The sequence below is a fragment of the Drosophila mauritiana genome, chromosome X, assembly GCF_004382145.1.
Source record: "Drosophila mauritiana strain mau12 chromosome X, ASM438214v1, whole genome shotgun sequence".
NCBI lineage: Eukaryota > Metazoa > Arthropoda > Insecta > Diptera > Drosophilidae > Drosophila > Drosophila mauritiana.
The window spans coordinates 14850597-14863993 of NC_046672.1; the positions used below are offsets into that span (position 1 = coordinate 14850597).

The window sequence follows — 13397 nt, forward strand, 5'->3', positions numbered from 1 at the left end:
TATTTTACAGTATTGAAAACTACTTTGCAAGGTCACACTGACCAGGCCAAGAATAAGCTCGAAAGAAAACTTGGAAAAATAGAATAAAAAACGTCAACAAAAAATCGGAAAATCAGGCGAAAAAGAGACAGGCATACCGGATTATATGTCAGTTTTAGCTGATCACGTGAAGAGCTTATTTGCCACGAATCGGTTAAATTCGCAAAGATGAAGATCCGAACCAGGAGGAGTCTTTCCTTTTCCGGCTGTGGCTTCTTGGGCATCTACCACGTGGGCGTGGCCGTCTGCCTACGCCAACACGCCCCCCAACTATTGCTGGAGAGGATTGCCGGCGCATCCGCCGGTGCCTTGGCCGCCTGCTGTCTCATCTGTGATCTCCCGCTGGAATGCATGGCCGGGGATTTCCTGCGAGTTGTCCAGGAGATACAACGGCATTCGTTGGGCGCCTTCAGTCCGTGGTTCAATCTGCCGGAGTGCCTCCTCGAGGGCATGCGAAGCTGGTTGCCCGAGGACGCCCATCTGCTGGCCAGCGGACGACTCCATATTTCGCTTACCCGCGTCAGCGATCGCCGCAATGTGGTCATGTCGGAGTTCAGCTCCCGGCAGGAGCTCCTCCAGGCCCTCATGTGCTCCTGCTTCATTCCCGGACTGTCTGGATTGGTGCCTCCACAGGTGGGTTTCTTAATTATTATTGGTGATATAGAAGCCAGAAGAAATCACGTTCTTCCCATAAAATATCTAATAAAGAAATGTAAGAAATTTAAATGCTTCTTTTCTGCGAAATTAAGATTATCAGCAACGACAAACCAAAATTTCAAACCAGGTGTTCCACTTGAATATATATGTATATATGAAATATATGTATGTCTTATCAGGTCCGAGGAGTTCGCTATATGGATGGGGCCTTTTCCGATAATCTGCCGCTGCTGGACGAGCACACCGTCACCGTAAGTCCATTTTGCGGGGAGAGCGACATATGCCCACGGGATCAGAACCCCCATCTGCTCCAGCTGAACATCAATTGGGCGAACACTTGCATCCGATTGTCCAGGCGGAATCTGCGTCGCATGGTGCGCATCTTGGTGCCGGGCAGGGCGGATTTCATGGCCAATTTCTGTCAGCAGGGCTACGATGATACGCTCCAATTCCTGCGCAGGAATAGCCTACTCAAGGAGGGTTTCAGGGTCCAGGAGAAGGGCATGATCAGTTGGATCCATCAGCAGATGGAGAGGGAGAAGGAGCTGCGGGAGAGCCCAAGGGATCTTGAGCAGGAGCACATAAATCGCATGACTACGAACAAAAAGGATGTGCAGCACAAGAAGCGAAGGAATCGTAAACAGAAGACTCAAAGACCAAGTCCGCAGAGGACCAAGAAAACCCAGCACGAAAGGATCAGGAACGGAAGGAGTATGGAAATGGAGATCAGCAATCAGGTGAAGAACCACCAAGAAAGCACCACCAGCGTGGAGAATCTGACACCGAGCGAAGAGCAACGTCTTGAGAAAAGGCCACCAGAGGAGCACGATCACTATGGCAGTTCGCTCATGGGCTCCACCTGGTCGCTCCTGCGTCGCGTTATGTTCGCTCCGCCGCTGGCCAGGCACATGGTCCAAGTGATCGCCCGCCATCTCAGCCAGAGTCTCACGCTCTGCGAGCAGCCGCACTTTGATCTCGCTCTGATGCAGGCACCTGCCGCCTGCCACTCCTCGACCATCTCCTGCCCTCCATCGACGCCACTGGGTGATAGCGATAACGACAAAGTCAAGGCCCAACGAGTGTGCGAGGCCAGCCAAATTGAATCGGGAGATCAGGTGGCTGAGGTAGAGGGGACATCCGGCGTTCATTAGGCGCCATTAGCTTTATCAGCGATCGTCAATCGATCGGTTTCCAATTGATTTTTATGTCTGTTCGCGCAATTACTTTTATTTAATGGACAAACTTTTCCGCGTTTTGTTTTCTCAAACATCGTAGTTTTAACTGTTTTTTTTATGTACTGACTGCTGTGAATAACTTAATAAATTTGATCAAATATAATTGTAATTGATGTATAGCAACAAATCAAATGTACACGTTTTATTGAAAATATTTCAGTACACAAGATAAATGAGTTAAGTTTAAGACTAAATTTTAAGGTCCTAGTCAAAAAAAAAGAAAAGAAAGAAATCTCTGCGAAGATTCTAAGTATTTGGCTACCGAAATTGAAATCCGCTTGCTGCGTTGCACTCGATTCTTCTAGCCGAATAAACTGATATAACCTCCAGATCCGAGCCTCTGACGCAGATTCTTATCAGCTAGGTGCAACGCAGGAGAGAATGATGCACGACGAGATCAGAGAAGTCGGCGCAATAATACCCATATATGTACATATACGTGCAATATCATACTCAATAATCAGAAGCGAGAGAATGAATAATAAGAATCACGCCACTTTCTGCACTTTGCACCTCGCCCGTCTCGCTCGCACACTCGTGGTGATCAAAGGATGCCACGCCCCTTACGCCGAAGGCGGTGGCTCATCCTGAGGCTTTACCACCGCCTGCCCCCCGGAACACTTCCGCTTCAACTCTCTTTCTTGGGTCTCTTCCCTCTCGTCGGATTTTGTATTTGTGTGTGTTTTATAAAGTCATTCAGTTTTTTTTTTTTTTTTTATAGTACTTACTCTTGATTACGTTTATAGTTGGAACGCCTTTATGGGTCCACTCTCTCCTCTTCCCCGCCCCCCTTTCACCGCGATAAGAATTGTCGTTGCCAGGCGAGGACTGGAAGACCAGACCTCGTCATCATCGCTGCGAGAAAAATCGGAATCTGAACGGGGGAGACCGGTCCAAAGTCCGGGTCCATTAACATCTTTACACTCGGAGGCCCCCCTGTGGAAGGGTACACACCTTGCGGTTGGCATTTCCATCACATTGGGCTGTCCAATGACGATCGTTACCTCCATGATCATCGGAACGGACCCACAAACGATCGGCGCATTGCACTTACACAGAGGATCTACCCATCAAGAAAGTTAATCAGCGAAAGACCAGCAGAGCTTCATCGAATATACAGCGAAGATTTACTTATCATGGCATCAAGTCTTCAATCGGAAGAATCGGATTTACAATTCAATATCAATATGGTATCAGGAGTCCTACAATGGTGCTGTAGAGCACAAGGAGTAGATTTACTTATCATAATACCAGTAATGGTTCTTCTAGCGAAAATATTCAATAAGGTTGTAGAATTGGTCTAAGCTATTCAAATTCGATAAGATTTGCGAATTTCTAGGTATTCTACTAGTTAGCAGTTACATTTAATAAGTGATTGATTTTATTTTGATTCAGTTTTTTCTCCTTGTGCATGCCATATTAGTCGACTGCGGTTTCGGAAACCCGTCGAGCAAGTCATGGGTTCCATGGGTTCCACAAGAAATACCAATACCTCAGCGAAGCCCTTTTCTGGCCAGACCGAAACTCATGAATATTTTCAGACCAAATGCATTTCGCAAAACTCAAAATTATGCCAAGTATGCTGGGTCCGGGTCTGGACCTGAGATTGATTCCCCAGGCACCAGGCGGCGGTCAAACTGGAACCTAGTCCAGACTTTGGACAGACCCCTGAGCCCCTGGGCATGTTCCTCTGGACGGGAGCGCAAATTAAAGCGATCGGCCAGACGTGGAGCATACAAATGAGATGGTGGAGCATCGGGGGAGAATCCGCAAAGGAAGTGCATTGAAAAGGAAACTCCGAGAAGCCGACGTCGACGTTTTGCCCAATCTACAAGACGGATAATTGCATGGCCATTAACGCCGTCATTATCGACAGGGACAGAGTCACAAGTCCACTGGGCGACGACAGTGCGGCTCAGGAAAGTGCGATCTTAACTCTGGAACTGGAACTGGGCCAAATGGGCAAGTAGAAGTAGTTAACCCATACGTCATTGTAACTAGCAACCAAATAAGAATTTTGGTATTATCTAGCCAGCTAATATTGGAATAGTTAGTTGACATACATTTTACATGTACTATAATATGAAGCACATGGTTTTAGCAGCGATTTTTGATTTCCAGCAAAACGCATTTTAATATCACATGTTCGAAAACGTAGTGTACATACATATAGACGCCTTATCTGGCCAGCGAGTGCTCCATAAATTCATTCGCTGCAGCGACTGAACTCTACACTGAACTCGAAATAAATCAGCGGACCGTACAGTGCTGTCCCGATAAGGCGCCTAATCAGATAGGGGGCATTAGGAGCTCCTCCTCCCCCCGCCCCCCTCCGCTTATCATCGAGTGGCAGAGGCAAAAATAATTGAAAGAAATTCGTCGGCAATTCTCTTGTTCTTCGTTCCAGTTTTGCGTTGGTTCTTTTTATTAATATTTAATATTATCAATCTAATTGTTTAGAGCAAACATTATGGCTAGGTTCTCCATACAAGTGTGTGAGGGGAGAGGGGTGTGTGTTGTGTTATGTATATATATATGGATATATATTAGGCATAATTCATTTTCATTAGCAATTAGACATCATCTGGTTGGACTCCCAGCGAGCGTACAATGGAATTTAAATAGATATAGAAATAGCATTAGGTATTATATTACGTATACGTACAGCTAAACCGCACTATGCCAACCGTGTGCGTGTGTTTCTCTCTATATGTATATATATCATATATCTGCGTATATGTCAGGCATATATAGGTGTGTTTTAGTATATATATATAATGTATTATTCAATGCATGCGTGGCACTTTAGCACAGCTAAAATTGACGAAAAAAAAACGCTCTCTTCTGACTCCCGAATCTCTGCGACTACTATATCTTACAACTAGGATTGGTGAGGGCTATACTTCAAATAAATATTTACAAAGCAGGTGGCGCAGGAGGAGGCGGGCTTCTTGGGTGTGCGTTCGAATAACCTTCTCCACTTTAGATGATCCTCTATGGAAGTACTACTAGTACACTCAATGAAATAGTACGCAAAAAAAAAAGGAATTTATAAAATACATTATAAAATGGGCGGCGTGGGTGGTAGGTAGGGGGGTATCTTAGGTGGTGAGCGTGTGTGAAAGAGGATAATATCTAGCTATAGATAGATATAGTTGTAGATGGGCTGCTGTTTCTCCACTACTGAGACGACACCGCCGGCGCCCGTTTGCCTTTGGCCACATGTGGCTAGGCCACAACGGGCTTGTTGTTGCTGGTGGAGCTGGCGGAACTGGTGGTAGTGGTGCTAGTGGTGGTACCAAATGGCGAACAGGCGTCGCTGCTGCTGCCGCCTGACTGCTCCACATTCGTGCCCATCGACGAGTTAATAAAGTTGATGTACTGATGCAACTTGAGGGCGGCTATCAGGGAGCTCAGATAGTCGTTGATGTTGCCCTTCTGGACCTGCTTGATCTGTCGGGAGACATTTCGATAGACGCGACGCGAGATCTTGTTGGATAGCCGTCCAACCGTCTGTACTGTGTGTAGGACTGGATCCTCGCTGGCGGGAACTGGCACTACAAGTAAAATGAGCAAAGGCAATCGCCATTAGCGAGGGAAGCGAGCAATAGTAATTTGAGTATTTGTTACGGGTTATAAACAAGTCATTGATTGATTAGTAAGTGTGGCGCTGTGTGGGCTTGTGTGTGCTTACCATAAACTTGTTGAGTTCCCTATCGATAATGCCTACAATCTCTGGATTTCTTCTAACGTACTCAACAATTTCGGTTATGATTTTCAGGGACATGGACAGAAATACCGTCGAGGCGGCCACTAAGAATCTATCATCAATCTCTTGATCGTGATCCCGGTCGTAGCTCTCCCCAACAACAATAACTAACAAATGGCACAGAGAAAGAGAGATAGAGAGAGAGATATTAATTTAGAAAATTAGTGTCACTTTTTGGAGGGTGTTGGGCGGTTAATTAAAGTTAGGGGCGGGGACAGGACCAGGATCAGGATCTGGGTGTCGGAAATCCCAAGGCTAGAGACAACATTTATCGCTCGACTCGAAATCGTAAATATTTCTGTATATTATATTCCCATTTTGTTCTAGTTTTGTGTGTGAAATTATCGCCATGCTTGATTAGTGTTCATGCTTTTTTATTTACTTGCTATTTTTATGCTTATTAGACGGTGTGTTAGTGGCAGACAAAGAAACAAACGATCGAACGAACAAAAGATCGGATCGGGGATCGGGAACTTACTGTCATTTTCAGAACTCTTGCCATTCTGCACGACGGCATTTTGTTTATCATCTGAGAATTAAAAATATTTACGATTTATATTTAGAATTTTGTTTACACACCGCGCAAAAAAAGTGAGGGCAGCAGAAGGCAAACAAGCTAATTTTAAATTTTTGGGCCAACAGATGGAAAATGGTACGGAGCCAATAAATAATGCGCTCCACCATCATACAAAGTTCTTAAATAAAACTTAATTCTAAACTTATTCGCTCTGAAGACAGTATTATTAATTTTTTTTTAGAAAGAAGTATCTATTATAACAATAATGGAAGTACGACAGGACAAAATGATCTCATGTAGTTGATATTAAATTAATAAAAAAAAAGTAGTTTTAAACGTAATGAAATGTTCAACAAGGTTTCAATTTAGTTGCATCAATTAACATTTATTTTAATAAATTTTAATAATAAATTTTACGTCATGGCAATTGGGAGATTCCAAGTGAAACCACTGTGCAACGGCTCCAATGAATAAATATATAAACAAAAGAACCTCACATAGTGCCCTACTTTTTTGTAACTCTACCGTCAACACTCACCATTATCTTCCTCCACATCCGACTCGCACTTGGGGAAGTAGTATTCCAGGAGGCGCTCGGCCAGCGCCGTGGTGGTGTCCACTCCGTTGACAGCCAGACTGCCGTACTGGGTGGCCAGCACCTCGTTGGCCTTCTGCCAGGCGAGATCCTTCAGCGAGGCGGCCTTCTGCTGGCCAGCTGCCTTGAACTTGACGACGCGCTCCAAATGGGGCTGCACCACATCGATCACCTTGCTCTTGGCCTGGTTGTAGATCTCCTGGGGTGTGTCCTTGATGATAGGGGCCTTTACCTCCAGCTTATCGATGCCCTTGACCAGGGTCTGGTCCACATAGGCGATGGGTCGGTCCAGTTTGGTGACGAAGGGAGCCGCCGTTGTCACCGCGCGTGTCACACAATCCTCGGCCGCCGTTAAAGCCCATTCGAAGACACGATTTTTGCCTGAAAATATGAATAGTTAACATAACGATGAAGCATACAGATTGGAAATCAAATGTATGTATAAGTATAATTTAAAAGTTAACAGCCTGTTTAATTTAGAGATCTAGAACTTCTAGAATTTCTAGAATTGTGTAGCAATACCCCACACATGTGACACAAGTGCGGAGAGCGCGCTTATCAGTTGCAACCGTAATAATAATAACAATAATAATAATAATACTAATAAATATGTAGCATTTCTGGCTGATAAGCAACTGCGCAGTTCACGAACCCCAGGGCCCCTTGGACCCCTATTCTATCTGTCTGGGGCCCGCCAGTTTAGACTTTGATAGTTCGTCACTCGGCAAACACATCATCCATTCCAATTCCAATTCCAATCCCAGCAACAACTGCGAAATATCACAAACAAGTCGAAAGTCCAACTAGAATTGTTGTTGTTGTTGCTGCTGCTGCTGACGGTGAGACCCCAAGAGCCCCTTAGCATAAGTGCTGCGCGCTTTAGTTGGTTTCCAGCCAAATCTAGCTTTATTCGGCAGCGGTAATCGGTATTGTCTAGTAAATGCATTAAGTATTTGTTTTTCAGAGATCTGTGCTTTTACGATCGGCAAACTTAGGCTGGGATTAATATTGAGATAAAAACTAGTAACTTTATTCTAGCTATAATTAAAGTACAACCTTAGTTTAACTTTTGCTCAGACCTAGCAGCACTGCCAGTGCCAGTGGAGTGGCCATTGGGTCTGCTTTGCTTTTTCTCTCCTCAAAACGAGCCCCCTTTTATTGTCGGCGCCTCTGCGGCTGCAGCCTACGTGCGGTGGCCTTTTTGCCGCCCGCCAACTGCTCTCTCTCTCTATCTCTCTTTCGCTCTCTGTTGCGTTGGCCAAGATTGTTTTATTATTATGTAAATTTTAAGCGAACTTTGAACGCAACGCGTCACGAGGGCAAAGTGCCGGCCTTTTTGCTTTTCTTATTGCTAGGTCATGGTTGTTGTTGCTGTGATTTCGATTATTGAACGACCGGCAATCAATTTATATCAATTGAGCTTAATTTCTGGCCAATTAAAGTTAAAAAAAAATAAAAACAAAAAAGAGTTGTTGTTGCTGCCCTCTATGTGTTTCGAGTTCGAATTGCAACTCGAATTAAAATGGCGAAGCAAAGTCAAAAAAGGAACGGTTTCGGTTTCGATTACGGCTTCGAGTGCATATGGTCGCTGCAACTGTTGTTGCTATTTACCTCCTCCTCCACCGGTCGTTTATTCTCTATATGTGCCGTTAGGCGCGCCAAAGTAACGGGACTTGGGCGAGTTCAATGCACCCGGAGGAGGTCTTATTTTCATTTTCTTATGTTTTCCTTTGCTGCGCTTACCTTTTACTTTGCCATAGACATCCTGGGACTTGTCCCATGCCGCATTTACCACGGGCAATTTGATGATCCTCTCGAGGGATTCAAGGTGCGGCAGAAGGTCCTTGGCATCCTTGGGCTGGTCCACATCGTTTATCGCCGTTCCATTGCCAGTTGTTCCGTTCCCGGTGGCGTGTTTCTGCTCTGCGCTGGCCATGATCAGTTCTCTTTGGTTCCTCTTGCGCTGCTTTCTGCTGCCCTTTTCACTTTTTCTTTCTGTCTTTCGCTATCAAGCTCTTTCGCTTGCCACCGCACTTTTCTTTTCGCCTCTTGCTTCTTTTTCTTTCACGAACAAAAAAACAGCTTAACCTGCTAGTGAGTGTGCAAATGTAGGGTATGTCTGTGTCTGCGTTCTGGAAGCACTCTGTTTTATTTTATTCCTAGCACTTTTTGGCACGTCTGCTCACTTCTGCTTGCTGGGACTCTCTGACTGATTTGCGAGCTGCGCGGCTGGTTTATTATATGAGCGACTGCCGCCGCCAGTGTTGCCAGCGCCGAGCAACAAAAAGCTATGGGCAACAGTGATGCCGCAGCTGGCAAGAAGTGGATGAGGAAATTTAAGTAAAATAGCTAAAAAGTACAGTTTTTACCAACAGAGCTTACTTCTTGGATCAGATCATAGCGAGTTTTCCAAGAGTTATTACTAGTCGAGGGTAATAGGGCTATAATACAATTATTATTATTAAATTTAACCATGAGCTTTGACAAGCCCGTTTGTTACACAATATAATTATAATACTAAACACTTCAAGCTATAAACCATAAGCCATTCAAACCTTAAAAATTTTGTTTATCAAATATGTTAAGCATTGTTGTGATAACTTGTTTGAGTAAATGGTAATATTGGAGACAGTGAATAAACAGATCTAAAGACATAAAAAGGTTAAAATAACCAAAAATTATAAATGAGCTTAGGAACATTTCTTTGCAACATCTATCGTGAAAATAGCTAGATCGTTTGCTGCTGTAAGATAGTCTTCGCTGCGGAGAGAGCAGAGCGCCAAAACAGCAACAGCGAGAGATTGAGATTAGGACTCTCTTTGGGGACCCCATATAATTATAATATGAATAATTGTACTCTAGTTTTTGACCAGTGCACTTAAATTATTATGATAAATTATTATAGTACAAATGTTTTGTTTGAAATAAGTAATTATTGTGTACTACCTTTGTTTTAAATGAAAATGATAATATTTTTGACACAATTTTCATTATCTTCATTTTCGAGGTAAAACATAATTAGAAAATCAGGTGAAAAAATGTACAATTATCAATTTATAAACAGTTTTTCTATCATGATCTTTCCAAACTGATTTTGATCATTTTTCCACATCTATGCAGAGTTCATAGTGCAATTCTTCTGTGTTGTCCTTGGAGGGGGTCCATATCTTCTGCCCAGAAAGCAAGAGAGCTGAAGAGAAAGAAAGAAATTTGGGAAAAGAAGAGAGACAGCGCCTATGTTTGTTCGGCATGCTTGACAACTAGATTAATTAATACGTAGTGTCGGGCGCAAACAAAGTTTAGATTGAAGTACATTCCAAAATATATTTATGTATGTGCATACGTGCATATGTATTTTTGTATATGGGGGCACTTCGATTATCAATGGCCAATGGGCAACACCACGCAAAAGCTTCGTGCGACCTTTGAACCCCTGCCACCGCATCGATAATACGCCACTGCACAGTCAAACATCTACATTCAATATTCTACGTAATACTTGCCGAATGCTGTGTAATTCGCTTGGCAATCCAAAGTCCGATTAGTGACAAAACGAAAACAAATTACGAGAACTACCAGCGCGAAACGTGCTAGCCACCAAAAGTTAACCTCTAAAAAGCGGCACCATCCCCCCTTTTTTTTTTAAAACATCCATCAGCACGTTTTTAGTCCCTAAAATCTACAATTAGTACATAAAGGAATAATTTCCTTGAGTTAGATGAAGAGTTAATAAAAACTTTGGAAAATAACCTAATTCCTGCATTGCAGATTGAACGGACTTCATTAAAAAAAAAAAATAGTTAAAAATACATTTGTAACAACTTAGTATTCAGGTAATACAATTGGATTTCAATTAGATCCCAAAGAAACCATAAAAGTAGAGCATTCTCCATCTTTCGAAGCACCTAGATTCCAATAATCCAAAATGGGTTAATGCCCTCAGTGAATTATGAGCTATATAAGGTAATTATGTCTGTCTGATAAGGCTTAACCACTAATGCGCATATTAACCAGGCCCTCGAGTTGGGAAGGTTACCAATGGCTAGTCCGTAGTTCCAAAGTCCGGAGCTGTCGTCACAACACTGTTTATGTTGTAACCAACAGCAGGTGCTGGACTTATCGTCACTACTTGGTCCGGGTTCCGATCGGCGATATCGGACGTAAATAAACCAATGTAACCGACTCGATCAGTTTGTTGTACTTATTTTAGTTTTTATGTGGACTTTGTAGGCGTGGTATCTGGACATTACAGTAAACGAAGGAAATCACTTCAACCATGTTTACCTAACTGATTTCACTAGCTGATAATTACGATTACTGGAATGAATAAATATTGGAGGGTTTGTAACGAGTATACTACGAAGCTATTTCATATTTTCTTTTTACAGATAAATAGGTTGATCAAGGTGAATAATTTTGAAATGAAATGTTAAGATTAAATTACGTTTTAGTAGGGTTGAGCAAAAAAGTATTTATAAATACAAAATATTCTCAGCTTTTTATATGGATGAACATATGATGTATATACATACATCAACAGAAGTTATTTGGAATTGGAATAATCCGCTCAAGAGTTGTATATATGTAGAGCCGATTAGCAGTTGGCCGCACGTAGACAAGCCCCAGACCTTATACTAAAGGCTCAACAGGCCCCAGTATATATAAATACATACATATACATATGTACATATATATACATATTTATATATATACGATCGACCGTTATCGAGACCCAAAGTGTGTCCGTCTGTGGGTATTTTCCCAAACGGTTGAGCCTAGAATTCCATTGGCATCTAGTGCCAAAATTGTAGAAGCCTCGGCATAATCTATATATAGAAGGAGGAAACATTCAGGTAATGATGACATATATTGGACTTTGGATCAGCGGCGTGAGTGAGTTCCTCTATATATGTACATACATGTCGGAGATTGAGTAGATCTAACGTATTATTTGAATGCAACCGAAATTATGTGGTTGATCCGTTATGTCAAGAATGAGCAGCGAATAATAAAATTCACGGAGAGCGTTCCGTTATTGAATGGACATCATTTGTGTGTGAATCAAATGAGCATGGCACCTGTGGTGGTTTTGGTAGAGTTTCGTGGAAGCGAAGTAAGGATGATGAAATAATTGAGAGAAGTTAAGGACTAAAGGAAAAGCATCGATAGAGCGAGGCTTGATTGAGTTAGTCTGGTAAGAACGATCGAAGGAACAACACGCAGGCGACTTGCTGTGCTTGACAATATGGATGATGAAGTGAAAGAAAAATCGCGCTCGGCTTCTCATGTACATACATACACATACATGTGAAAGGCGAATGAGTCGCTTGCTGATTATATTAAGTTTTTATTTCCTTTTTTTTCGTACTGCTTTCTAGATGGATTGTACTTTGCAGATAAGGGGGTTTTGAATACTTTTTTTATACGCTGCTTCATTCATTTAATGCCTTTGTTTTATAATTGTCGCCGGTTATCGTTATGAGGTATAAGCCTTTAAGCCACCTATTAAACAAAGTTCGCCATGCTTATCGCAATCTAGTGACACACGGGTTCAAATTACTCGAGAGTCCAATTGCAGAGGCGATTAAATTTTTGAGATTCATTGAAATGGGCCAAAAGACCTACATACATATGTAGATTTCAATTGATGGGTGCTAAACTAGTTGTGTAAGCTTTAGAATTAAGGTAAACCGTAAACCTCAAGTAACTTGACCTCTGGACAGCTTATCACAATGAAATTTGGTATGCAATCTTATTATTAAATGTAATGACGATAAATATAAGAAAGTCGCCATTCAAAAAATTTTTTTTTCTAATTACCATACATACAATGAACTATTTCAGTTCACTGAATTGTACGGCAATCGGATTCAAATATATGCAAACACTATGGAAGAGGGGTAGCTTGGGGTAAGTCCAATTCGTCATGGGGCGAAAACCCACAGAAGACTAGAAGGAACAAGAATGCCGGTCACCACAAAAAGTCGTCTGGCGGTTTGGACTTTGGACGGTTTACGTGATGTCGTCGTCGTACGATGACGATGCCTCAGAGACTGAGAAAATTCGATGCTGGCGCTGGAGCGTGTGTGTTCCATTAAAAAACAGAAAAGAAATAAATAATGAACGCAAACCAGAAATTAAAGAACTCTTCGACTAATTTTAGACGGGGCCAAAGACCAATTCATGCGAATACGTCATTGCTTGTAGATAAATGGGTGTCTTCGTACAATGGGGTGCAAAAGTGGTTCAAACTTGTTTTGACGGGCCCAAACTAGAAATAAAGCTGTTAGCTTAACGAGAACCCTAGTTACTTGGAGCTGATCTTATGTAACTTGACTATGGGATAAACAATATTTGTTACATTTAATATACAACTTTAATTTTCAGAAATTAGGCCTCTTAGATATTGTTTACGAGCATTTTCTGACTGGTACCATGGATTGAAATGAATATATGGGTTTACAATATCGTTTGCGAGAATTTCCCAGGTGGCAGCTCAGTATCTTGGAACCAATCTTATGTAACTTGCCTCCTGAGCTGTATAGCTCCACAGGGATATATATATGGGAAATTGGATATGTGGTA

General features: G+C 42.4%; 2 protein-coding genes across 4 annotated transcripts; one reads left to right on the forward strand and one right to left on the reverse strand.

Moving 5' to 3' along the window:
• The first annotated feature begins 43 nt into the window (after nucleotides 1-43).
• LOC117147347 (1-acylglycerol-3-phosphate O-acyltransferase Pnpla3) lies at nucleotides 44-2034 on the forward strand. Its single transcript, XM_033314206.1, has 2 exons — nucleotides 44-672; nucleotides 876-2034. Exons 1-2 carry the CDS (start codon nucleotides 208-210, stop codon nucleotides 1845-1847), a joined length of 1437 nt encoding a protein of 478 aa, XP_033170097.1. The 5' UTR covers nucleotides 44-207; the 3' UTR covers nucleotides 1848-2034.
• Nucleotides 2035-4317: 2283 nt separating this feature from the next.
• LOC117147398 (lipid storage droplets surface-binding protein 2) lies at nucleotides 4318-9036 on the reverse strand. 3 transcript variants are annotated; one of them, XM_033314268.1, is made up of 5 exons: nucleotides 8556-9036; nucleotides 6756-7193; nucleotides 6179-6229; nucleotides 5626-5807; nucleotides 5243-5488 (listed from the first exon to the last, which is right to left on the reverse strand). In XM_033314268.1, the coding sequence occupies exons 1-5, from the start codon at nucleotides 8746-8748 to the stop codon at nucleotides 5345-5347; spliced, it is 1008 nt and encodes a 335-aa protein (XP_033170159.1). In that variant the 5' UTR covers nucleotides 8749-9036; the 3' UTR covers nucleotides 5243-5344. The 3 variants fall into 3 exon arrangements, with proteins under 3 accessions (XP_033170158.1, XP_033170160.1, XP_033170159.1); XM_033314267.1 differs by lacking the exon at nucleotides 5626-5807 and having other exon boundaries at nucleotides 4318-5488; XM_033314269.1 differs by lacking the exons at nucleotides 5626-5807; nucleotides 6179-6229 and having other exon boundaries at nucleotides 4318-5488.
• Nucleotides 9037-13397: the final 4361 nt, after the last annotated feature.

Excerpts from the sequence above, each read along its gene's own strand:
- LOC117147347 (XM_033314206.1), top strand. The coding sequence starts at position 208 with ATGAAGATCCGAACCAGGAGGAGTCTTTCCTTTTCCGGCTGTGGCTTC. Across the intron at positions 673-875 it reads CTGGATTGGTGCCTCCACAG|GTCCGAGGAGTTCGCTATAT; the intron begins GTGGGTTTCTTA and ends ATGTCTTATCAG.
- LOC117147398 (XM_033314267.1), bottom strand. The coding sequence starts at position 8,748 with ATGGCCAGCGCAGAGCAGAAACACGCCACCGGGAACGGAACAACTGGC. Across the intron at positions 7,194-8,555 it reads TGTCTATGGCAAAGTAAAAG|GCAAAAATCGTGTCTTCGAA; the intron begins GTAAGCGCAGCA and ends TCATATTTTCAG. Across the intron at positions 6,230-6,755 it reads GGATGTGGAGGAAGATAATG|ATGATAAACAAAATGCCGTC; the intron begins GTGAGTGTTGAC and ends TTTAATTCTCAG.